Source organism: Dendrobates tinctorius, unplaced genomic scaffold, assembly GCF_039654945.1.
Source record: "Dendrobates tinctorius isolate UK_male_01 unplaced genomic scaffold, ASM3965494v1 ptg000054l, whole genome shotgun sequence".
In the NCBI taxonomy this organism is placed as follows: domain Eukaryota; kingdom Metazoa; phylum Chordata; class Amphibia; order Anura; family Dendrobatidae; genus Dendrobates; species Dendrobates tinctorius.
The window spans coordinates 893826-918278 of record NW_027361722.1 but is presented as its reverse complement, the minus strand read 5'-3'; the positions used below and the strand labels follow the sequence as shown (position 1 = coordinate 918278).

Below are 24453 nucleotides of genomic sequence, written 5' to 3'. Positions count from 1 at the left end.
ATATTGGGGACTTGTGCCCCCTTGCATCCTGGAAATATAAAAAAAATCAGTAGGAGTCTCCACCAGCACTGTGTCCTCCACTGCGACCTTCCAAACCAAGCCCCCCTGGCACCTAGGTACCCTCATTCTCACCAGTGTGCACCAGCTGCTGCTGACCAGTCCTGAAGTGGTTTAACTCATTCCAAGCTTTGTAACCCAAGATGCCATTTCAGGTTCTGCTGCAAGGAAACAGGACTGAATATAGCCGGGACAGTGAACGGAGCCGTGTCCCCAACAGCACAGAGTATTTCAGCAGACCACTATCGTGCCTTTGGGGGGACAGTGACCCGTGGTGGCTTGTGAAATGAGCGACACCCAGCACAGCACAAGGGAGCGCCTCGCTTTATTACGGAGAACCCTGTGTTATTCCCTTTACATGTGTTTGATGATCACCGGTCACATAATATAAAGTATTACAGTCCTGTCCCGTTATACATCACCACCGACAAGAACACAACTAATAAAGGTGTCGGGTGGTCCGGGGGTCCATAGCGGTCATTGGTGGTTTGATTCCTGAGAGTTGTCTCCTGGTGGAGAATCCGCAATGGTCCGAGCCGGGATGATGCTACGGCAGGATGGAGGCGCGAGGTGCCGCAATCTGTACCCCAAACGAGAGGACTGGCGGCGTCCACCGCTGACGGCCACCGCTTTAGGATTATCGGAAACAGAAGCTCAGCACATTGGGTGGATTTTGGACGCTCCTGCGCAAGTAAAGCGATGGGGTACAGATGTCGGAGTGAGGGCGCTTCTGCGCTAGTGAAATGATGGGGTGCAGACGTCGGGGTGAGGGCGCTCCTGCGCAAGTAAAGCGATGGGGTACAGACGTCGGGGTGAGGGCGCTTCTGCGCTAGTGAAATGATGGGGTGCAGACGCCGGGCTGAGAGGGTTCCCGTACTGGTAAAGTGAGAGGTGCAGACACCAGGATAAGGTCACTGGATGAGGGGGCTCCCATATTGGTGAGGTGCCAGGGGCATACACCGGGACGAGGGCACTATTGGACTGGTTAAATCAGGGAGGCAGATGAAGATGTGGAGGAAACGCCAGAATGGTGAAGCGAGGAGGGAATATGCCAGGATGCGGGAGGCACCGGCACAAGGGATGACAGATGCCGGGTGAGGGAGATCCTGTAGTGAAGTGTGGGGGCAGATGTCAAGGTGAATGTGCTCCCGCTCGGAGGCGGCGAGGGTGCAGGCACTGGTGAAGTGAGGTGCATATGCCGGGATGGGGTGTTCCTGCAATGGTGAAATGAGGGCACAGACACTGGAATGGGGGGTGCAGAATAAGTTCCTGTATTAGTGAAATGAAGGAGGCAGATGCTGGAATGAGGCTGCTCCTGCACCGGTGGAGAAGAGTGCACAGGAAAAGATGAGGGCGCTTCTGCAATAGCAAAACGAGGGGTGCAGACCCCAGAATGAGGGAGCTCTCGCACTGGTGGAGAGGGGTGCAGAAGCGCTACAAGAACTACAGACGTCGGGATGAGGGCATTCCTGCGCTATTGAAAACGGGTGCAGACGCTGGGGTGAGGACGCTTCTACACTAGTGAAATGATGGGGTGCAGATATCAGTGTGAGGTCGCTCCTGCGCTAGTGAGACGATGGGGTACAGACGCCGGGGTGAGGGCGCTCCTGCACTAGTGAAATGATGGGGTACAGACGCCGGGTTGAGGGCGCTCCTGCACTGGTGAAATGATGGGGTACAGACGCCGGGGTGAGGGCGCTCCTGCACTAGTGAAATGATGGGGTACAGACGCCGGGTTGAGGGCGCTCCTGCACTGGTGAAATGATGGGGTACAGACGCCGGGGTGAGGGCGCTCCTGCGCTAGTGAAATGATGGGGTGCAGATATCAGGGTGAGGGCGCTCCTGCACTGGTGAAATGATGGGGTACAGACGCCGGGGTGAGGGCGCTCCTTCGCTAGTGAAATGATGGGGTGCAGATATCAGGGTGAGGGCGCTCCTGCACTGGTGAAATGATGGGGTACAGACGCCGGGGTGAGGGCGCTCCTGCACTGGTGGAGCGGGATGCAGAGGCCGGGACGAGGGTGGAGTAGCGGGGTGCAGTCGCCAGAAGGAGGGTGCTCCTGCACTGGGAGCACTGGAAAGAGGTAGGACATCTGAGAATCTCAGGGACCTCTGAAGCTCCAGCAGAGTTCAGCTACTCTAGTAGTTTCTGTTTTCGGCTCCAGATGGATTTTAGGCTGGATTCGATACTTAGGGGCCCTTCCTGTGGCCCCTGCTCTCCATTACTAAGGCACGAGACATTAATCTGTGGCCAGATATAGTAAAGACCTGAATATTTGGCACTTGACGACCCTCTCAGTTTGTGGGGTGCAGGGCAGGGACCGCTTTACTCCAGGAAAGCTTCTCTTGTGCATCTTGTTCCTTGGCCATATGACATACGTGAATGCTCTGGTCAAATCAAGAGCTGCATTCAGAATTCTGCTGTGACAAGGGTAGAACACCTGACTGAACCGTGACCAAGCCGGGGCTGCAGTGGAAAATGAGCTCCTAGAGGGTAAAGTGGAATCTTATGAATGCAGCCCTGGAGGCGTCGGGAGTGGAAGAAGCCCGTGGCCGAGGATTACATGTTTGGTTCTCCAACCAATCAGCCGCTTCGTCATCTCTAGAAAATACCAATATACCCACCAGGCCATGATCAGAAGACGCCATTCTGCCACTCGCCAGCCATGTGATGTCCGCCATGTTGTGGGATCACAGAGTACCAAGTGCAGAAAAGCCCAGTGCTGCAGTGAGGAGTCCGGTCCCGGCTGCTGGAGTCCAGTCCTGGCTCTGCCCACATGCCGGACCCCGGTGCTGGTGAATTGTCAGTTCTGGGGGGCCGTAGGTAGGTGAAGGGTTGTGACTTTAGCTTATTCCCTGATGAGGCGGAGACATCACAGCGTCGTCGCCAAGCGAGAGGTAATGGTTACGGCTGAAGAAGACTTGACAGGTTTCTCGCCTCCATGACGTCAGGGTGTCCTGAGATTGTCGCTGCCGGTCTCCAGTAGTGAAGGTGGAAACGCCGCAATTTCCGAAAATTCACATCCGATAAACACGAACTGTTCACAACGTCCGTCTGTCAGGGGCCGCAAAGCCCACCGGGAACAACGCAACCGACAACGGGTCTGACCTCAGACGTCCATGGCGCCAGCGACCAGTCAGACGGACGCCCTTAAGGTAGTAAAGGTAAAGTGTCCACAGTGGGGTCACTCCGGCATTCGGCTGAACAGCTCGCGCATTAGAGGGGTGTAGTCCGGCTGGATGTCCCAGATGTGCAGCAGCTGCTTACTGTGCTCGTCATTCATGGATCGCAGCTCCGTCAGACACTCCATGATCTTGGCGAAAATAAACCTGAGACCAAAAATGAAAATCAAACAGCCGGTGAATATAATGGGGGCAACGTCACCCACCCCGAGGTACCGTGTGACACTCCTATACAGTCACCGGGATCAGGTACAGCGTGCCACACCTGTACAGTCACCGGGGAGGGGGCGGTAATGTGTGACACATTTGTAAAGTAGACATTGTTGGTAATAATCCATCCAATCCACACAGGAAAGAAATCACCAGAGATGTTCATAAATTGTGTGTAATAATGACGCAGGGAAAAGGTTTGAACTCGTTATTGAAAAGTCGTTACTACTTGGTACAAAGCCTTTGTTGATGATGAAATTTCAGGACGTCTCCTGTATGGAGAAACTAGTCGCAGGCATTGCTCAGGTGGCATTTTGTCCCATTCTTACACACACACACACTCATCACATTCTGAAGCTTCCGTGGCTCCTATCTACTGGCTAACACGGTACAAAGATATATATCTTTTCTCCTTCAATCCTATGAAGTTTTCCAGGGCTGTATGATGAAAATCAGCCACACACCATGAAGTTTCCACATTCACATTGCACTGTTGGTATGGTGTTTTTGGGGTGATATGCAGTGCCTTTTGGCCTCCAAACATGGTGTGTATTATGGCATCCAAAGAGTTCAATTTTGGTCTGACCAGACTGTATTCTCCCAGTATTTCACTATCTAAATGTTGTTCAGTAAACTTTAAGCACACTTAAACAGGTTTTTTGTTCTGCAATGGAGTCTTGAATGTCGGGTGTGCATACTGGCCATGAAGGTTACCTGCTGAGCGTGCGTACAGGCCATGGAGGTTGTATGATGAGCATGCATACTAGCCATGGAGGTTGCATGCTAAGCATATATACAGGCCATGGAGGATGCGTGGTGAGCGTGCGTACAGGCTGTGGGGACACAGCATTGCATCTTAATTAACCAGAAGTCTATTTTCAGCAAGGCAAGAAGAATAGACTGTTACCTATATGGTGACAGTATTTTGAATTTGTGTTTTTTTTCTGGTTGGTCAAGAAAACACAGACTTATATTCGTACAAGCCTGTAATATTAACTTGTAAGTTGACATTTGATGTAACATACTGTGCTGTTATCCTTTATGACAAGTTATGTTTGCTGATATGCTAAATACACATTGTCCAGGCCAGCTAGTTTGTTGACTTTTAAAACAGAGGAGGAAAAGCTATGTAATTAGACCACATAATCAAATAATGTCACTTGATCTTATCACCATTCTTCCGCTTTATCTGTGAATGCTGGTTTGAAGGACACTTGTTAGGTATAAAAAGAGAGCAACATAACCCGTACATAAATAAATGAGCGTACACAAAGATCCAGCAGAATTAATCATTTTATTTGATCCAATTAAAAAGCCATAAAATAAGGACAGACAGAAATGCCATATAGAGGACGGCCAGCGCAATTAGAGTAAGGTGGACCAATAAGGGAAAAGGGTAAACTACTGATCAGTAGTTAATAGTACAGTGACCCCCTTAAGATAACTAGGGGGGAGCTGGTGGAGAAACGCGCGTCGGGGTGAGGGGACGCCTGAGTACACCTGCGGAAGTTTCATTTTACAGGTAAAAACTTGATACATGTCTTCACAATAGCTGAATACCTGGCAGACTGTTCAGCAATACTGCTGCAAACGTTTGCCAGCTGGATCTTTCATTGAGCAGCATTAGTGATGTAAGCTGTAACTAGCTGGATTTTTCATTTATCCTCTGGTTGCTTGAGCTATATTTCATATTTATGATTAGCATTGCCTGTAAAATTGCTGCATTTACATACTTTCTTTTGGAGTGTGTATATAAGAATGAAAAATTGCAGCCATTTGATAAATTCAAAAATGTTCATTTTTTGCTCATTAATGTGCACTCTGCACCCATCTTGACTGAAAAAAAACAAATGTAGAAATTTTTGCAAATTAAGAAAGAAAAACTGAATTATCCCATGGTCATAAGTCTTCGGCCCCTTTGCTCAGACACTCATATTTTATGGCTTTTTATTGGATCAAATAAAATTATTAAATTTGCTGGATTTCTTTGTGAATCTCAAATCTGTGCCCCTCATGGTGGACCCATGATCTGTCTACTATCCTATAGTGTTCCTGCCTGTGGTATTGTAAAGAGTCTCTGGTTCTTTGGATCTCGTTACAGAGGCATATCCCCTTTTTTCAGTCACCCATGACGGCAACACGAAAGAGGGGATCCACCCTTCAAGGACAGGAAACCTTCAAGATTAAAAGGGCGGCTCCTCTCTCCGCATCAGTTGGTTTACAGAGCAGGAGAGGAAACTCCCAGGTTAGGGAACACACATAAATCATATATCTATACCCCTATTCATCCTTAACATCCACCAACACCAAAAAATGGCTGTATGAACAAAACAAAAGATCCACCGATCAAAAGAAGGATTAATCAGGGAGGGAAAGTCTTAGTTACTCACCGGTTAACGGTATTTTTCGGAGTCCATGACAGCACCACCTGAGAGAGGGGATCCGCCCTTTAGGAACAGGAAACCTACAAATACAAAAGGGTGGCACCTCTCCCACGCATCAGTTGGATTACAGAGCACAAGAGGACTTCCAAGGTTAATGCATGATTTATGTACAGTATTCTTTACAATTATAACTTTTATCACCAGTGGGTATATACAAGAAATAGACGTGCACACCCCAATTAAACTAAAGGGAGGGAATATACGGGTGCTGTCATGGACTCCGAAAAATACCGTTAACCGGTGAGTAACTAAGACTTTATTCGGTCGTCCATGACAGCACCACCTGAGAGATTTACAGAGAGTAATATCAGTTTTAGGGAGGGACTACAGCCTGCAGCACCCTTATACCAAAAGAGAGGTCTGTGGAAGCACCTAGGTCTAGCCTATAATGACTATAAAAGGTGCTCGGAGAGGACCAAGTAGCCGCCTTACATATCTGGTCGATGGAGACTTCTGATCTTTCGGCCCAGGAGGTTGCCATGGCTCTGGTGGAATGCGCCCTCAGCTTCCCGGGTGGCGACCTGCCCTTTGATGTGTATGCTATTGCAATCGCCTCTCTAATCCATCTGGCTAGTGTATTTTTTGATGCTCTACAACCTTTTCTGGGGCCTTGATGAGAGATAAATAGGGCATTATCTTTCTTCCAGGGATCAGTGACTGACAGATATTCTATGAGGCCTCTCCTGACATCCAGGGTGTGTAGTTTCCTTTCCTTCTCATTAGTTGGATTAGGGAGGAAGGATGGCAGAACTATCTCCTGCGTCCTATGGAAACTAGAAACTACCTTTGGCAAGTACGCTGGATCAGGTCTGAGTATTACCCTATCCTCTTTAAACTGTAAATAAGGAGGACACCTAGATAAGGCCTGAATATCGCTTATTCTGCGAGCTGATGTCAGAGCTACCAGGAAGGCTACCTTGAGGGACAGGATTTTTAGGGAAGCCGACGAGATAGGTTCGAATGGAGTCTCTGTCATAGCAGTGAGGACTAGGTTCAAGTCCCACGGCATAAACCTATCCTTCATTATTGGCCTGGATCTACCTGCTGCCTTAATGAATCTGCTTATCCAATAATTACCAGCAATGTTGCAGCTAAACAGAGCCCCCAAGGCTGACACTTGTACTTTAAGGGTACTGGTAGAGAGTCCCATGTCTAGACCTTTTTGTAGGAACTCTAATATCTGCATTATAGGTGCTGAATCCCCAGCGATTACTTCTGAGTTTTGAAGGAATTTTTTCCAAATCCTGACATAAATTTTTGTGGTAATGATTTTCCTACTTTTAAGAAGGGTGTTAATTAGGTCTGTGGAGAAACCCTTTTCTTCTAATAATGACCGTTCAAACTCCACGCCGTCAGATGAAGGCCAGCCACCTGAGGATGGAAGACTGGGCCCTGGGACAGGAGATCCGGGATGTCCGGCAGAACCCAAGGATCGGACACCGACATGGTCCTGAGGCATGAGAACCATGCTCTCCTGGGCCAAAACGGAGCGATAACTATCACCCTTGCTCTGTCTTTCCTGATTTTCCTCATCACTAGGGGTAGAAGAGATAGGGGAGGGAAGGCGTAGGCTAGTTTGAAGTCCCAGTTTATCAGGAAGGCATCTACCGCCAGAGGATTTTCTCTGGGATTCAGGGAGCAGAATTGTTCCAATTGAGTGTTGTCTCTGGTGGCGAATAGGTCTACCTCTGGATATCCCCACTTTCGAACAATCAGTTTGAATATGGAGGTGTTTAAAGACCATTCCCCTTGCTTTAGCCGATTTAGCTTAAAAAGTCTGCCGTGATGTTGTCTTTTCCTTTTATATGCAATGCTGTTAAAGATAGGAAGTATTGTTCTGCTAGATGGAACAACCGTTCTGCTACCAACATCAGGGGTCTGGAACGAGTCCCGCCTTGGTGATTGATGTATGCCACGGTGACCTGATTGTCGGAGAACACTCGTACATGATGGCCCTGTAGATACACAAGGAGCTTTTTAGCCGCCTGTTCTACTGCCGTTAATTCTTTTAGGTTAGATGACATTCCTAACTGATGATGTTGCCATCGGTCCTGGACTAAAATATCACCCATATGAGCTCCCCAACCGTAAGGACTAGCACCGTGGTGACTATGCGGGTTACGTTATACTCCCAGGGCACCCCTTTTAATAAGTTATCCTTGTGTAACCACCACTCTAGGGACTCCCTTGTGTTACGGGATAAGGTTAGCTGACCCTCCAAGTAACCTCCAAGGACTTTTTGATGTAATAAGACCTCGCTCTGTAGTTTCCTTGCATGAAACTGGGCCCACTGGACAGCCGGGATACAGGCCGAGAGAGAGCCTAGAAGGGACATGGCTTTTCTGAGGGACATGGTGGGGTTATTGGAGGCGTTCAGGATCTGATAATGGAGGCGAACGAGCTTGTCCGGAGGCAGACGGCATTCCTGTTTTTCAGAATCCAGGGTTAGGCCCAAAAATTGTTGGACTTTCATTGGCTGCAACCGGGACTTTTTGACGTTCAGCAACCATCCTAACCGTTCTAGGGCAGACATTGCCTTTTGTAGCTGTTGTAAACAATGGTTTCCCGTTTTACCTACAATAAGAAAATCGTCCAGGTAGGGGATCACCAGAATGTTTGATTCACGTAGATGGGCCATGACCTCCGCTATCACTTTAGTAAACACTCGGGGAGCGACTGCCACTCCAAAAGGGAGGGCCGCATATTGGAAATGTCGAATTGACCCATCCAAATGAACCGCCACTCTGAGGAACCGCTGATGGCCTGCATGGATGGGTATATGGTAGTATGCGTCTTTTAAATCTAACACCACCATGAAGCAATTTTTGAACAGCAATTTTATTGCAGATTTAATCGTTTCCATCTTAAAGGGACGTATGACCAAAAATTTGTTGAGGGCTTTAAGGTTAATTATTGTCCTAAAGGAGCTGTCCGGTTTGCGGACCAGGAACAGAGGGGAGTAGAATCCCTTCCCCCATTCTTCCTCCGGAACCTCTATCAGGACTTCCTTAGCGCACAGGATATGAACCTCGGCTTCCAGGGCAGCTTGTTCTGCCGCAGATGACCTGAGAGGGGTGATTTTAAATTGATCAAGGGGAACCCTAGAAAACTCTAGTCGTAGTCCCACGGCTATTATCCCCAATATCCAGCTGCTATTGGAGATCAGAGACCAGGATGGGTAGAAGGCAGCTAGTCTCCCTCCTACCGGGGCAACTAGTCATTGGGGCGGCTTTTTCGTATCCCGAGCTGGACCTTCCTGGCGCCCTCCCCCAAACATGAATCCTGTACCTTTCCTTTTTTTATCATCCCATCTGCCCTGATCTCTGGACGGCCTTCTCCGGAAAACCCCTTTCCTGGCGAAGGGACGTCTGTACGAGGGGTTCGGGAGACTGGGAAATTTCTTTTTGTCATCTCCAGCTTTCTCCAACAATTCGTCCAAGACGGGACCGAATAGGTACTCCCCTTCGCAGGGAATGGAACAGAGACGGGACCGGGTTTGAATATCTCCTGGCCAGCATTTTAACCAGAGCGCTCTTCGCGCTGCATTAGACAGACCTGCGGCTTTTGCCGCCATTCTTGCAGAGTCTGCAGAAGCATCGGCTAAAAACGCTGCGGCATTCTGAATGATGGGTAAATTTTTCCGAATAGATGATCTTGATGCTCCATCTCTTAGTTCGGAATCTAGCTGATCTAGCCAGACCATCATGGATCTGGCTGTACAGGTGGCAGCTACCGCTGGTCTTAACGCGCCTGCTGACATCTCCCATGTCCCTTTAAGGAAAGAATCCGCTTTCTTATCTAACGGATCTTTCAGGGAGGCCATATCGTCAAATGGTATGGCGGATTTTTTAGATGCTTTGGCTACTGCAGCATCTAGTTTCGGGGCTTTATCCCATCTATTTACTACCGGGTCCTCGAAGGGGTATCTCCGCTTAAAGGCTGGTGGCATGGAACCCCTTTTTTCTGGTCTCTTCCATTCTCTATCAATTAGGCTCTGAACCTTTTCGTTTAATGGAAAGGCTTTACGTTTTTTGGGGTCCAACCCCCCGAACATAATGTCCTGTGCTGAGAGTTCCTGTTTTTTGTCCGCTACCCCCATGGTGGACCGTATAGCTTTCACTAATTTGTCCATCTGGTCTAAGGGGAAGCAGAACCGGCTAGAGTCTTCATCCGAGGAAGACGACGAGGAGGCCGAGGAGTCCGAGGAATTGTCCCCCTTCCCAGGGGCGACTGAGGCCTCCGAGCCCGAACCACTAGCCTCTCTTCTCCTAGAAGGTTCTCTTTGAGGTAAAGCTTTCATTTCTGCCCTGATCATGTCTCTCAGGTTTGAAGTGAAGTCAGGTGTCTCTTCCGCTACCTGCATAAACGGGGGAGAGTATAAGGGCCTGACAATCTACCCCTGGACTCCCTGTCCTTAATAACTCCTACCGTCTGCCGTATGCATGGCTGGCATAATTTTTTAGGGTGGCCATCTGGAAGGGGGGAACTACAGAGGGCACATTCCCTGTGTTTCTGTTTTCCCGTAACCTTCTTCCCCTGAAAAAAAGCATAAAGGAACACTGCATCAGGGTACATTCACGGAGATCTCTTACCCATGCAGATGAGGCAGGTACCGGATCACGGAGGGAGGCAGGGGGGTCCTTTCTGGAGGAACTTTCGCGGCTCTGGTCGCTGGTTCGTTTCTGTCTCTTCTGCTGGCCACTCGCCTGTTTCTGCGGGTGTTCCTGCTTCTCGTCCTGCTGGACTAAGGGGGCTTCCGACGTCTCCATTGCTGGGGCCTTCAGAAGCACCCCAGCGGCGTCCCCATCTGCCTTATATGGCCTCCTGTCCGGGTTAGCAGGCATACTGTCCTAGCACCACCCCCCGGCATTTGCGTTCCCTCCCCCATGCTCCGGCCCCCCTCGCCTTCGTCGGGTCGCCGCGCGACCCCCGGACCGGCATGCACCCACGGCGCGCGCCGGAGGCCGCCGGCACCCGACTTCCGGTATCGGCGCCATCGCTCCGCCCCTTCCGCCTCGTCACTTCCGCCGCTCACAGAGCCCTGCGGGAGTGCGCGCGAAGGAGCCGCGCAGGCCCGCCCGGAGTGCCAGCACCCCCCGCGCCCGCCGCCATGAGCCCGGCCAGGAGACAGCACTGACCCGGAGGACCGGGCCTGGGGAAGCGCACCGGGGTATACCTACCAGGTGCTGGCTCTGGAGACGGCATCCACCGGACCCTTGCTCCACCTGCTTCGTCCACTGCCGTGGTGACCTACCCGGCCCCACCGTGGCGCTTCCAGGGACCCCGCACTGACCGAGGTAGGAGACCCCCTCGCTACCTGGGTCGGTCAGCCGGCCTGGGTATTCCATGATGATTCTGACGGGCGATCTGTAGAGAGTCCTGTCCTCTAGGAACAGGAAACCAACTGATGCGTGGGAGAGGTGCCACCCTTTTGTATCTGTAGGTTTCCTGTTCCTAAAGGGCGGATCCCCTCTCTCAGGTGGTGCTGTCATGGACGACCGAATAATACAAAGGTGCCGTCATGGGTTACAAAAATACACATTACCGATAAGTAATATCAGTGTTTTTCAGTCACCCATAACGGCACCATGAGAGTATTACAGAGTTATATATTTTTTAAGGAGGGACCACAGCTTGTAGAACCCTTCTCCCAAACGTGAGATCAGAGGAAGCAGACAGATCCAGCCTATAGTGTCTATAGGAGGTGGACGGAGAGGACCATGTGGCCGCCTTACAAATCTGGTCGATGGATACATCTGCCTTCTCCGCCCAGGATGCCGCCACAGCTTTTGTGGAATGGGCCTTCAGACCTTCTGGAATGGCCCTACCTGCACTGACGCAACCTAGCTTAATAGCCTCTCTGACCCATCTCGCTAAGGTCCGTTTAGATATTTTAAGACCTTTCCTATATCCCTGGAAGGAAACAAGACAGGGCCCTCTGCGTCATCCATGGTTCCGTCACCTCTAAATACTGCAGCAAACATCTCCTAACATCTAGGGTATGTAACTTTTCCTCCTTAGGATTAATAAGGCTAGAACAGAAAGCTGGAAATATGATGTCCTGTGACCTGTGAAATTTTGTAACCACCTTCGGGAGATATATGGAGTCCAACCTCAATACTACCTTATCCTCCAGTACCTGAGTGTAAGGGGGTCTGCTGATAAAGCCTGGATGTCACTCATTCTGTGAGCTGATGTAAGGGCCACTAGCAGAGATGTCTTTAGTGAGACTATCCTTTCTGAGGCGGAATGTAAAGGTTCAAAGGGGCGTTCTGACAATGCTGTCAAAACTAAATTTACATCCCATGGAGTGGGATTATTTTTTTTTTAGATTTAAACGCCACCCCAACTTCTCTAAGGTGTCGCTGACCACCCTGACCTGTTCCTGACAATGAAGAAACGAGTCCCCCACAATCAGGAAATTGTCCAGACATGGTACCAACACTATGTCCTGTTCTCGGAGATGAGCAGTTACCTCTGAAATTATCTCTGTAAATATCCGGGGAGCTATCGCTAGCCCAATGGGGAGAGCCCTGTACTAGAAGTGTCTGATTTCTGACTGTATTTACACCGCTACTCTTAGGAACTTCCGATACAGCACATAAATTGGTACATGATAATATGCTTCCTTGAGGTCCAGGACAGCCATACAACAGCCCAGGAAGAGAACCTTCACTGCTGTCCTCACCAACTCCATCTTGAATGAAGGGATGACCAGGAATCTGTTTAAAGCGTTCCGATTTATTATGGTTCTGAAGGATGCGGCCATTTTTTTTTTTTTTTAAATCAGAAATAAGGGGGAGTAGAATAACTTTTTTATTTCCTCTGGGGGAACTTCTTCCAGCACATGATTCTCCTTGAGCGCCAGGACCTCATTTTCCAGTCCTAGTTGTTTGTGCGGGGATGGTTGCACAGGGGTTTCGATGTATCTTTCCTGCGGAGAGAACTGGAATCTTAGCCTTAGCCCTGACCCTATGATCTGAAGTATCCAGGCACTGGAAGAAATATTTTCCCAGGCCGGGAGAAATAGTCTCCCTCACCCCTGGGAAGTTGACTCATTGAGGGGGTTTCTTGGCTTCCCAGGAGGGTCTCCTGAAGAAGAAACCCCTGCCTCCCCTAGGTCGTCCTTCCAGCTTGTCCTGATCTTTGGGTGGTTTCTTGTGGGCCTAACATCCCCGCCAAAATCGTGGACAGGGGCCTTTGTGAAACCCTTTTTTCTGTCTCTGGGATTTTCCAGTATGTCGTTGAGGGCAGGTCCGAGCAGGAATTTCCCTTCACAGGGGAGAGAACATAGTCTAACTTTCCCCTGGCCAAAATTTTAGCCAGACCACCCTAGGACCCGCATTAGACGGTGCAGCTGATCTGGCTGCCAACTTAGCATTCCTGGCAGATTCTTCCGCAGAATCAGCTGCTGCCCCCTTAATGGTTGGGATTGAGGCCAGGATGGTAGCCCTTGGGACATTCTGCTCCAACTGATCCTCCAAGTTATCTAGCCAAACTCTGAAGTTGCCACAACAGCCGGTCTTTATGGTGCGGAGGACTCCCATGCTGCTCTAAGGAAGCGGTCAGTCTTTCTATCCAACGGGTCCCTTAGTGATCCCAAATCTTCAAAAGTCAGGGAGAATTTCCTGGAGATCTTGGATATTGCTTAGGGGCTTTATCCCAAAAAGTAGCAGCCTCTTCCTTTTAACCCTTTAACGACAAGAGGTATTTTTGGTTTTGCATTTTCATTTTTCGCTCCCCTTCTTCCCAGAGCCATAACTTTTTATTTTTCCATCAATATAGCCGTGTGAGGGCTTTTTTTGTGGGACGAGTTGTAATTTTGAATGACACCTTTGGTTTTACCATATCGGGTACTCGAAAACGGGAAAAGAAAATTCCAAGTGCGGTGAAATTGCAAAAAAAGTGCAATCCCACAATTGTTTTTTTTCACCATGTCCACTAAATGCTAAAACTTAGCTGCCATTATGATTCTCCAGATCATTACGAGTTCATAGACACCAAACATGTCTAGGATCTCTTTTATCTAAATGGTGACAAAAAATCCGTCATTTTCCGAGACCCGTAGCGTCTCCATTTTTCGTGATCTGGGGCTGGGTGAGGGCTCATTTCTTGCGGGCCGAGCTGAGGTTTTTAATGACACCATTTTGGTGCAGATCTCGCGGCGACAAAATAAACATAAATCTGGCCTATTGAATTTTTCTCTCGTTACGCCGTTTAGCGATCGGGTTCTTTTTTTATATTGAAAGATCGGGCGATTCTGAACGCGGTGATACCAAATATGTCTATGTTTCATTTTTTAATTGTTTTATTTTGAATGGGGCGAAAGGGGGTGATTTGAACTTTTATAAACTTTTTTTTTTTTTTTTTTTTACTTTTTGCATACTTCAATAGACTCCGCAGGAGACTGGAAGCTGCCATAATCCGATTGGCTCTGCTACATACAGGCGATGATCAGAATTACTCACTTGCTATGAGCGCCGACAAAATTAGGGGATTCCTCTGAAATAGTCTGCTCTTTGCATGCCTGACAAAGTTATTTTGGCCATGTTCTTGACAACCCCGGTCCACAGAGGGGGAACCCCCTATGGTTTGACTTTGCTATACTTTTCCTAGGGACCTCCTATCTCTCGCCCCAGACACAAAATTCTTTAAAGGCAGAGGGAGTTATGGAGGAAAAATCAAAAAGAGAAAAGGGCCATTGGCCTGCTGAACGTTCTTGTAGATCACTCACCACTCGGAAGCTTTATACGGGTACCAGATCTGGAGGCTGGACGACATCTGAAAGATCTCCCCTGGAGACTACAGACTCATCCTAGCAGAGCTGCGATGGCTGGTGGCTCCTGCTCTACCCGAGTCACCCGCACTGCTACTGCCTCGTCGTGGCTGCTGGGGTGCCCGTTTCCTATAGGGACGGAATGGACGTCTCTTATCCGGTTTCTTCAGCTGCTCTTGCTGCTGCTGTAGAGGTGGCTGCGCAGGCTACTCAAGCGGTTCCCACAAGCCTCCATTTTCCCACAACCTGCCTGCGGGTGGTCCTTTTACATATCCATATGGGTACCACCGGCCAGTATGCACAACCACTTCCTGTACCGACCCCGGAAGCGGTCAACAAGAGTGTCATCCGGATGCTATGTCTAGTTCGCGCACCAGCCTGCTGTAGTCCCACTGTCCGTGCTGCGACCATCAGTCGTAGTGCCTCCCGCGAAGCCCCCCATGAGGTGAGGGTTACTACGCACCCTGCTCCAGCACTTGCGGTCAGGCTTCTTTCTCCCTGGCGCGCTAATGCGCTACGCCCGGGGAAGCGTGGCTGACAGGTACCGGCAACCATCTGCTGGTGCCCTGCTCATGCACAGGGCGGACACCCCAGTGGGGCCTCCGTGGAGCTTCTGGCAAACTCTGGCGACGGCCGCAGCAGAACCTGTGCCTGCCAATCACCGGATGCCCCAGGACAAGGAATCCTCTTTCTTCACCGCCAAATCACTGAAGGTTCCCCATCAAGGACAGGAAACCAACTGGTGCGCAGAGAGAAGCCACCCTTTTTATCTTGAAAGATTCCTGTCCTTGAAGGACGGATCCCCTCTCTCGTGGTGCCATCATGAGTAACTGTAAAAAAAGGGGATATGCCTCTGTAACAAGACATCCAAGAGATCCAGAGACTCTTTACAAAACCACAGACCGGAACACTCTAGAAGATAGCTGACAGATCATGGGTCCATCTCGAGGGACACAACTTTGACATTCTACAGGATGGCAGCTTAGGGGACCACAGCCCCGGCTGTGCACCATCTTGGGTATTTTGCTGGGGCTGTTCTATGTGTTATTTGCCTGTTTTGTGTTTCAATAAAGTATTGCCACATCGTTTTACCCTCACCCTGTGTTGTCTGCGTAGTATTATGCCCACGATAAGAGGAGAACGGGCATTCGGTAGGATGATCCCTGGTCCATTTGGTTTCGGCTAGCGAACTAGAGCACCTGATGACCCCCCCTCCAGTGTCTACACACCTGGTCATGGCCAGCTTATGGTGAAATCTTGCGGGGAGCACCTGGTTGTAGCCAGTTAATGGTGAAATGTTCTTTCCACTTCTGGATTATCACCCCAGAATGCTCACTGGAACCTCTAGTAGTTTAGAAATTCTTCTGTAACTAACCATCAAGATATTTTGCAACAATAAGGTTGTGAAGGTCTTGAGAGAGTTCACTGATGTTACCCATCTTGAGAGGTTTCCTGTGTGGCCCATTGGTAATGAGACACCTTTTTACAAACCATCAGGTGAACCAGCTGATAATATTTTAGTGGCAGCATTGCTTTCTAATTACTGATAGATCTCAGGTGGGGTCAGGACTTTCTAGGGCTTTTTGTTCCGCTCTTTCTTCATGTGCTTAATACCTTTTCCTGAGTCAATACTCATTATTGCGTATAATTTATGAACATCTATGGGGATTTCTTTCCTGTGTGGATTGGATGGGTTGTTACCGAAATCTGGGGAGAACTTTACATCAATAGCAGCTTTACCATAGATTTACTGAGAACACTGGTGACGAGTTCAATACTTATGTCACTTGCTGTATATACACCCATGTATACACCTCACCTGTTCTCTTGACACGGCGGCCGTTGACCCTCTATGTACGTCATTAGGGTCAGCGCCAGATATTCCTGGATCTTATCGATTCTGTAGTGGTCGCTGACACCTGGACGGTCTACAATGCAAACAAGTAACATCTGAGCCCGGGGGCTGCATCATGTGATCTCTGGAATTGTTAATTTGTCATATGGATCGCTACTACCAATAGGTGGTGCTGTAGAGTAAAAGTCCTCTTTCTTTCTTTCTGAAGAGGCAATCTGCATATCATATGACTCGGTGATGCCATTTATAACCAGCTCATTACACATGAGGGGCACCTCGCCAACCACCTGACAGATGATTACAGCAAGAGCACAAAAACAAATTCATAGCGCCCGCTCCTGGAGACCACAAATGATTTGCTTCAGCTGTAAAGTATCTGCGCAAAAGTTTGTGCTCCAGAGCTACTCTGTGGTCCGCTGCTCTTGGAGCTGCTCTGAGGTCTGCCATGGAAGCTGCACCGGGGGGAGGCCTGCTCTGGAAGCTGCACTTGGGGGGGGGGCTGCTATGGAGGCTGCACGGGGGGGGGGGTTTGGGGGGTTCTGCTCTGGAAGCTGCACTGGGGGGGGCTGCTCCGAGGTCTGCCATGGAAGCTGCACGGGGGGGGGGGGGGGGGGGAGACTGCTCTGGAAGCTGCATCGGGGGGGAGGGATGCTCTGGAGGCTGCACCGGGGGTGGACTGCGCTCTGGAGGCTGCACCGGGGGGTTGGACTGCTCCGGAAGCTGCACCGGGGGGGGGGGGGGGACTGCTCTGGAAGCTGCACCGGGGGGGGGGGGGGGTCTGCTCTGGAAGCTGCATTGAGGGGGGACTGCTCTGGAAGCTGCACCGGGGGAAGCCTGCTCTAGAAGTTGCACCGGGGGGGGGGGCTGCTCTGGAAGCTGCAGGGGGGGGGCTGCTCTGGAAGCTGCAGGGGGGGCTGCTCTGGGATCTGGTCTGCATTATGTTCTGAAAGCTGCCCTGTGGTCTTCTCTGGGGGCAGCTTTGGTGGGCTGCTCTGGAGTCTAATCTACATGGTCAGGTCATTAATGTCAGGTTCTGTTTTCTTATAGGAGTCTGTCTGTTTTGGTGTCTCTGAAATATAAAGGGTCTGGTCTGGGATAAAAGGATATTATGACTTTTCAGAGTCTGGGTCTGAGATAATTTTGCTGGGTCCTTATTTGTTTTTAGTCTTTTTTTTCTTGTTTCCCAGGGTCCCCAAAGCTCAGGTTAGAAGCCCTACTTCATGCCCCTAAGTTGCAGATGAACCCTGCAGGTGGGTGACGTGACCTGTGCACCATGCGATAGGAATCTGAGCAGTGACTGACCCCGCCCCTAGCTCCGCCCCTGATGACACTGACCACACCCACAGCACCACCCATGAGTAGTGCAGGTATTCCCCTGCAGACCTGGAGCTACAGGTGGAGATGACTTCAGTGGCTCTCCTTACAGATGGAGGGTTACTGTACCTGCGGAGAACAAGGAGATGGCCTGCATCAGCGCGTACTCCTCGATCTGCAGGTCCAGCTTCTTCAGCATGCAGTGGAAGCGGATCAGCGGCTCCAAGAAGAACTGACGGAAGCCGGCTGCGGGGGAGGGGGATATACAATCAGTGATTATCAGCGTGTGCACCGCCACGTCAGACCGCAGGCGCCGTGCACTCACCCATCGCCAGGTCCTCGCTGTTATAGCTGAACTGACCACACGACCAGGTCTGCGAGCGGTCATCAAACACCGTGTTGAATCGGATGGCGCAGATCTCCAGGGCGCAGCCTTTCAGCAGAGCGATCTGGTCCTCAATGTCCAAATCCCTGATAAAGCGGACATGGCAGAGGAGTCACATCAATGTCTGACGGCCGCGGGCCGCGTAGGGGAAGAGGCCGGCTCTACCTGAAATCCGGGAGATTTTTGGCAAAATTGATAACGCCCTTTATCATGTAGGTGACGAGGTCGGAAATGTGCGGCAACATCAAGAAGACGCTGGACTCCTGCGGGTGATCCAGGGGGGCGGGCTGCCGACGGATGGGCTGAGAAAGACACAAAGTGCATGAGGGGGTGTCCCAAATTACCAGACTGGATCACATCGACCCACCCACCCCCGATGAGCAAGGGCATCAGACAACTGTAATCACAGTACTCCCCCGGTATACAGCACCCCTACAGTATACAGAAGCCTGCAGGGTACAGCACCTCCCCAAACTATACAGAACTCCCCCCCAAGGTATTGCACTTCCTCAGTATACAGCACTCCCCCCGTTATACAGCACTCTGCACGGTACAGAACTCTCCCTAGGGTACAGCACCCCTCAGTATACAGCACCCTGCAGGGTACAGCACTCCCCCTGTACACGGCAACCCCCCAGTACACTCGCCCAATATACAGAACTTCTCCAGGGTACTGTACTCCCCTCAGTATAATCCCCCCCCGTATACAGTACCCCCCAGTGTACAGCACCACCCTCTCTGGGTACAGCACCTCTCCAGTATACAGTCGGTTTATTAGTGCCATTTACAACCTTTCTTCTGTTTGTAATAAACCAACAAGAACCATGTAAGGGTCTGTGCACATGGTGCAGTTTTGTCACCAAACCTGGAGGGTTTATTAGTCCCATCGAAGTGAATGAGAATCCTGACGCCTCGTGCACACGGAGCTTATTATTTCCAGCAGGTATAAATCTACATCTCGTCACATCTTTCAAAGTTTTTGCTGCAGATTTCATGAGTAATAACGAGCGGGAAAAATCTGCAACGAAAATGCAGCAAAAGCGCAACAAGAGTGCAGCAAAAGTGCAGCTATTTTCCGCAGTGTTTTTCCTGCCATTAATGACCAACATAAGAACACAACACTACAATGTCGTGAGGACGGAGCCGAAACGCGTCAGTAATGATGGAAGATATCTGGAAAGACTTCTCCAACACAAGAGTGCCGGTGTTCCCGTCGTGGCCATCAGTGGATGCCGTCTCAACACAAGCGCCGACAGGACTTACTCATGGAAGGATCACACTCTGATTGGAGCTCCCATATCCTCCAGCACCCAATATAATAATCCCCGGCGCCATTACCGGTGTCAGAGAAAAGAAAATCCCGGGACTGACGAGGGCGACAGTGACTGCGGGACCGACACACGGAGCGCTCAGGAGGGCCACCCAAATATCCAGGAAGACAGATCACTGCTCCAAGGAGAAGGGTAAAACGATCCAGAAGCAGAGGTTACATAGGAGACACAACCTGGACAAGGCTGGGAAAGGAGGCCGATGCTCAAAACCCTCCAGTGACTGCAGAACACCGGCAACAGATCTGGTGGCAGTGTGCACAGCAAGGGGTATACTAAACGCTGGAGGTTTCTATGTCTCCAAGACGTCCCCTCCACTGACCAAAGCACAAGACTCGCTGCCTCCAGTGTGCTCAAACTACAGGAACTTATGTTCTGTGAAAGATACCAGATCTAAGGCTCAACGGAATCTGGGGGTGGAATAAAGATGCATGTGCTGATAAAGTGAAGCACAGCGGGGGCTCTGTGAGGTCTACAGTGAAGCATGGTGGAACCTTGGTGATGTCTACAGTGAAGCACATCGGGGGATCCGTGATGACTACAGTGAAGCACGGCGGTGGCTCAGTGACGTCTACAGTGTTGAATGGCAAAGGCTCAGTAATATCTACAGTGAAGCACAGTGGGGGATCAGTGATGTCTACAGTGAAGCATGGTGGGGGCTTGGTGAGGTCTACAGTGAAGCACGTGGGGGGATCGGTGATGTGTACAGTGAATCATGGTGGGGCATTGTGATGTCTACAATGAAGCATGGTGTGGGATCTGTGATCTCTACAGTGAAACATGACGGGGGATCAGTGATGTCTACAGTGATGGAAGGCAGAGGCTCAGTAATATCTACAGTGAAGCACAGTGGGGGCTCGGTGATGTCTACAGTGAAGTGTGTGGGGGCTCAGTGATGTCTACAGTGAAGTGTGGGGATCAGTGATGTGTACAATGAAGCATGTTGTGGGATTACAGTGAAACACGGCGGGGGATCAGTGATGGAAGGCAGGGGCTCAGTAATATCGACAGTGAAGCACAGTGGGGGCTCGGCGATGTCTATAGTGAAGCACGGTGGGGGCTCCGTAATATCTATAGTGAAGCACAGCGGGGATCGGCGATGTCTACGATTATACTTCTCATACTGCAGGAGTCAGTATAAGTGACATTTGTGGTGGATTTAGAGAACCTCTTTTGCTTGTCCCCGTCTCGCCCCCGCAGAGCGCCCTTCCGCTGTTCATACCCGGTAGTTCCTGAAGTAGATGAAGCTGCTGTCAAACGTCTTTTTCTGGGCTTCTGAGAGCTGCGCCACCAGACGCTCCTGCTCGACCGTCATATGGGACGTGGGGGAACGGCTCGGGATTTGGAACAATTTCTGCTTCTTCTTGATAAGGGAGCGTCGCAGCTCCACGGCCTCATCAGACATGATCACTGCAGATGAAAGAGAGAGGACGGTGAAAACATGGCGGCACAACTCATCCGGGCAGAAGCGGGCAGAGGTCATCATGCCCACAAGCACGTGCCGTCACTACTGCGTCTGATACGTCCTCCACCGGACATACTGTGGCGTGACGGCCGAGGCCATCCCCGGACAAGTAATCACCTATACATACAGGTGCGGCCATGTTACATGTGTTACCATGGTAACCAGGAGGCCACACATACACGGACACGTGAACCGGCACACGCAGGACCAGGCGCACAGGACTCACGCTCCTTCTTCATCCCGATGTCCAGGCATTTCTTCAGGCGGCAGGCCTGGCAGTGCCGGCGGTTATTCTTGTTGATGACACATTCGTTCTGGAAGGGGCAGCTGATCCGCAGGCTGCGCTTCATGGCGCGTCTACAGAGAAAAGACAGGAAGTGCTGAGAGGGTGTAAGAAACGGGGCGACGAGGGGACGGTAATCAGTGCAACACAGGGGGAGACGGTAATCAGCGCAACACAGGGGGAGACGGTAATCAGCGCAACACAGGGGGAGACGGTAATCAGCGCAACACAGGGGGAGACGGTAATCAGCGCAACACAGGGGGAGATGGTAATCAGCGCAACACAGGGGGAGATGGTAATCAGCGCAACACAGGGGGAGACGGTAATCAGCGCAACACAGGGGGAGACGGTAGTCAGCGCAACACAGGGGGAGACTGTAATCAGCGCAACACAGGGGGAGACGGTAATCAGTGCAACACAGGGGGAGACGAGGGGACAGTAATCAGCGCAACACACGGGGAGCCGAGGGGACGGTAATCACTGCAACACACGGGGAGCCGAGGGGACGGTAATCACTGCAACACACGAGGAGATGAGGGGACGTAATCACCGCAACACACGAGGAGACGGTAATCAGCGTAACACACGGCAGACGAGGGGACGGTAATCACAGCAACACACGAGGAGATGAGGGGACAGTATTCACCGCAACACACGGGGAGCCATGGGGACAGTATTCACCGCAACACACGGGGAGACGAGGGGAGAGCAATCACCGCAACACATGGCTGCAAACTGGAGGATATCGTGTGCTGTGTACATACAGTGGGTACAGAAAGTATTCAGACCCCTTTAAATTTTTTCACTCTTGGCTTCATTGCTCAACACTGAGCAAAGGGGCTGAATACTTATGACCATGTGAGATTTCAGAGTTTTAAAATAAAATTTGAAAAAAATTTCCACATTTCTGCTTTTTTTCAGTGAAGATGGGGGGCAGAGTGCACAGTAATGGGAAAAAAATGAACTTTTTTGAATTTACCAAATAGCTGTAATGAAACAGTGAGAACTGTAAAGGGGTCTGAAGACTTTCCGTACCCGCTGTATGTGAGTTGGACACTAAAACACGTTTAGCTTTGAACTTTGCAGGGTCACGGCCTCATCACTGCACAGTGTGGACACTGCTGCATTACATATGGTTGGAGAATGCAGGCAGTGTGAACTGAGGCATACCCCAAAGCGTGCTGCATGTCCGTGCTCAAGCCTGCTGGAAAAATGGAGGAGCTTTAGAAGCAGCTGGCCCTCACTCAGCAGCAGCAGAAAATGAATGAGCTGATCTTGCAGCAGATGGCGGCCCTGCGAGAGGCGCCCTCAACAGTGACCCCAATACGTGCTGAGGCTAGGTACAAAGTCCGGACAGCGCCGAGGAAGAGGAGTCCGGAGGACGATATGGAAGCGTTCCTCACGGTGTTTGAGCGCACTGCAGAGCCGGAGACCCTGCCATTGTCACAGTGGGCTGAAGTGGTGGTCCCCTTCCTGACAGTAGATGCCCAGAAGGCCTACCTGGACCTAAGTTGCGAGGATGCCTGGACTATGAGAAGCTGAGATTCTTGCCCGAGGTTACTTTTCCCACATCATAGAGTGGAGACGTGGTGGGAGTGGAGAAGACCCTTCCATACAAGACTGTGATGGGAAGAGACTTGCCCCTGTTCTAGTCCCCGTGGGAGACCAGGGTTAACACTCCCTAGGTAAATGTTGTTCCGGGTGCATAATCCGAAGATCCCGAGTCTGGGATACCTGCCACAAGGGTCGCCAACCTAGCGACAGAGTGTAACCCCGATAAGTTGCCTCTAGAGGTAATGGCAGGAGAGGTCGCGTCCCCAAGCTGGACATGTCCCCTGGTAAGTTCGGGACAGCTCAGCTCCAGCGTCGATCATGTAACAAAGCGTGGAGGAGAAACGCAAAGGAGAGGAATACGCGAGTCACCCTATGAATACGGTCACTGCAAAACATTCTTTTCTCAGTGGAGCATCGGGCGGGGAAGTCACAGGGGCATGCGGATGCCTTGTCACGGTCCCCTGAATGGTGACAAATGTTCAATCCCACAAGTCTGAACACAGGAGGGTGGTATGTGAGGCAGTGACCGGTGTCATATGCGAGGGTCTCTATGGGTCCACCAGGATGTGCATAGTAACATATTTACGCCGTGGGAGTGTATTGCAGTCACAGGCATAGCTGTGATTGCAATGCAAAATAAATGTAAGTGTTGGCCTTGGGCAAGCTATTTGTCCAAGGCAGATGTAGGAAAACCTGCTCTGGGCTTTTATAATTGAAACAGACTACAGGATGGTAGTGGTGCGGTCCGTTTTTCCATGTGGCCTACGGCCATGGGTTGCTTGTAAGAACCCTTGCAGCAGAGGGTTGGGTGCATTAGCTTGGTCTTGCAAGCGTGCAGAGCAGAAGGCTCTGCAGAACTCCACCTGCGTGAGCCAACACAGGGCTAAGCGGAGCCAAAAGGCTTGACACCCTTCAGCGTACACGGCGGTGCAGTCGCCCATGGCAAACGGTCTCTGAGGTGGGCTGTCTTGTTCCCGGCTGCGATCCAGAGTTGGATTGTCCTGCTCCGGACTGAGATCAGGAGTTGGACTGTCCTGTTTCCCAGCTACGAACCAGAGGATATCGTGTGCGGTGTATTTATGAGAGTTGGACATTAAGACACGTTTTGCTATGAACTTTGCTGGGTCACTGCCTCATCACTGCACAGTGTGGATACCAATGCATTACACTATCTTCAAGAAAGGAAAGACGACGGTGTGAAGACATGGGGGTCAGCGGGTGCCCTGCTCTGCTAGCCGGAACACCACATGGACCAGGGATCGTTCCTTCGACCGACCACTCTCATTTTACCGTAAGCATAATACTACGGAGACAACACATGGTGAAGGTAAAACAGTGCGGCAATACTTTATTGAACCACAAAACAGGCAAATAACACATAGGACAGTGCCAGCAAAATACCCAAGATGGTGCACATTACAGCGTCTCACCCTTCTGCTGACTCACCGTGATAAGAGTAGTTGTGATTTTAGAGTTTCCAGGGTCGACTACCCCACCTGTGGCACTCACAGAGAGAAGGTAACAACAAGCTTGGGACGCTGACAGTAAACTGAGGTACAAGGCCAGGTGACCGAAGAGTCACAACCTAGCTTCTCCAAA

The 24453-nt window shown here is 50.5% G+C and overlaps 1 protein-coding gene across 2 annotated transcripts in view; it reads right to left on the bottom strand.

The window, feature by feature from the left end:
• Positions 1-368: 368 nt before the first annotated feature.
• NR1I2 (nuclear receptor subfamily 1 group I member 2) overlaps positions 369-24453 on the bottom strand; it is a 69865-nt gene continuing 45780 nt past the window's right edge. For both annotated transcript variants that reach the window (XM_073576972.1, XM_073576973.1), the window contains 7 exons: positions 21244-21374; positions 20775-20962; positions 18390-18526; positions 18165-18310; positions 17969-18085; positions 16490-16598; positions 369-3387 (listed from right to left, as the gene is read on the bottom strand). In XM_073576972.1, the coding sequence (XP_073433073.1) occupies positions 3243-3387; positions 16490-16598; positions 17969-18085; positions 18165-18310; positions 18390-18526; positions 20775-20962; positions 21244-21374 (973 nt within the window). In that variant the 3' untranslated portion in view covers positions 369-3242. The remainder of the gene's footprint in view (positions 3388-16489; positions 16599-17968; positions 18086-18164; positions 18311-18389; positions 18527-20774; positions 20963-21243; positions 21375-24453) is intronic.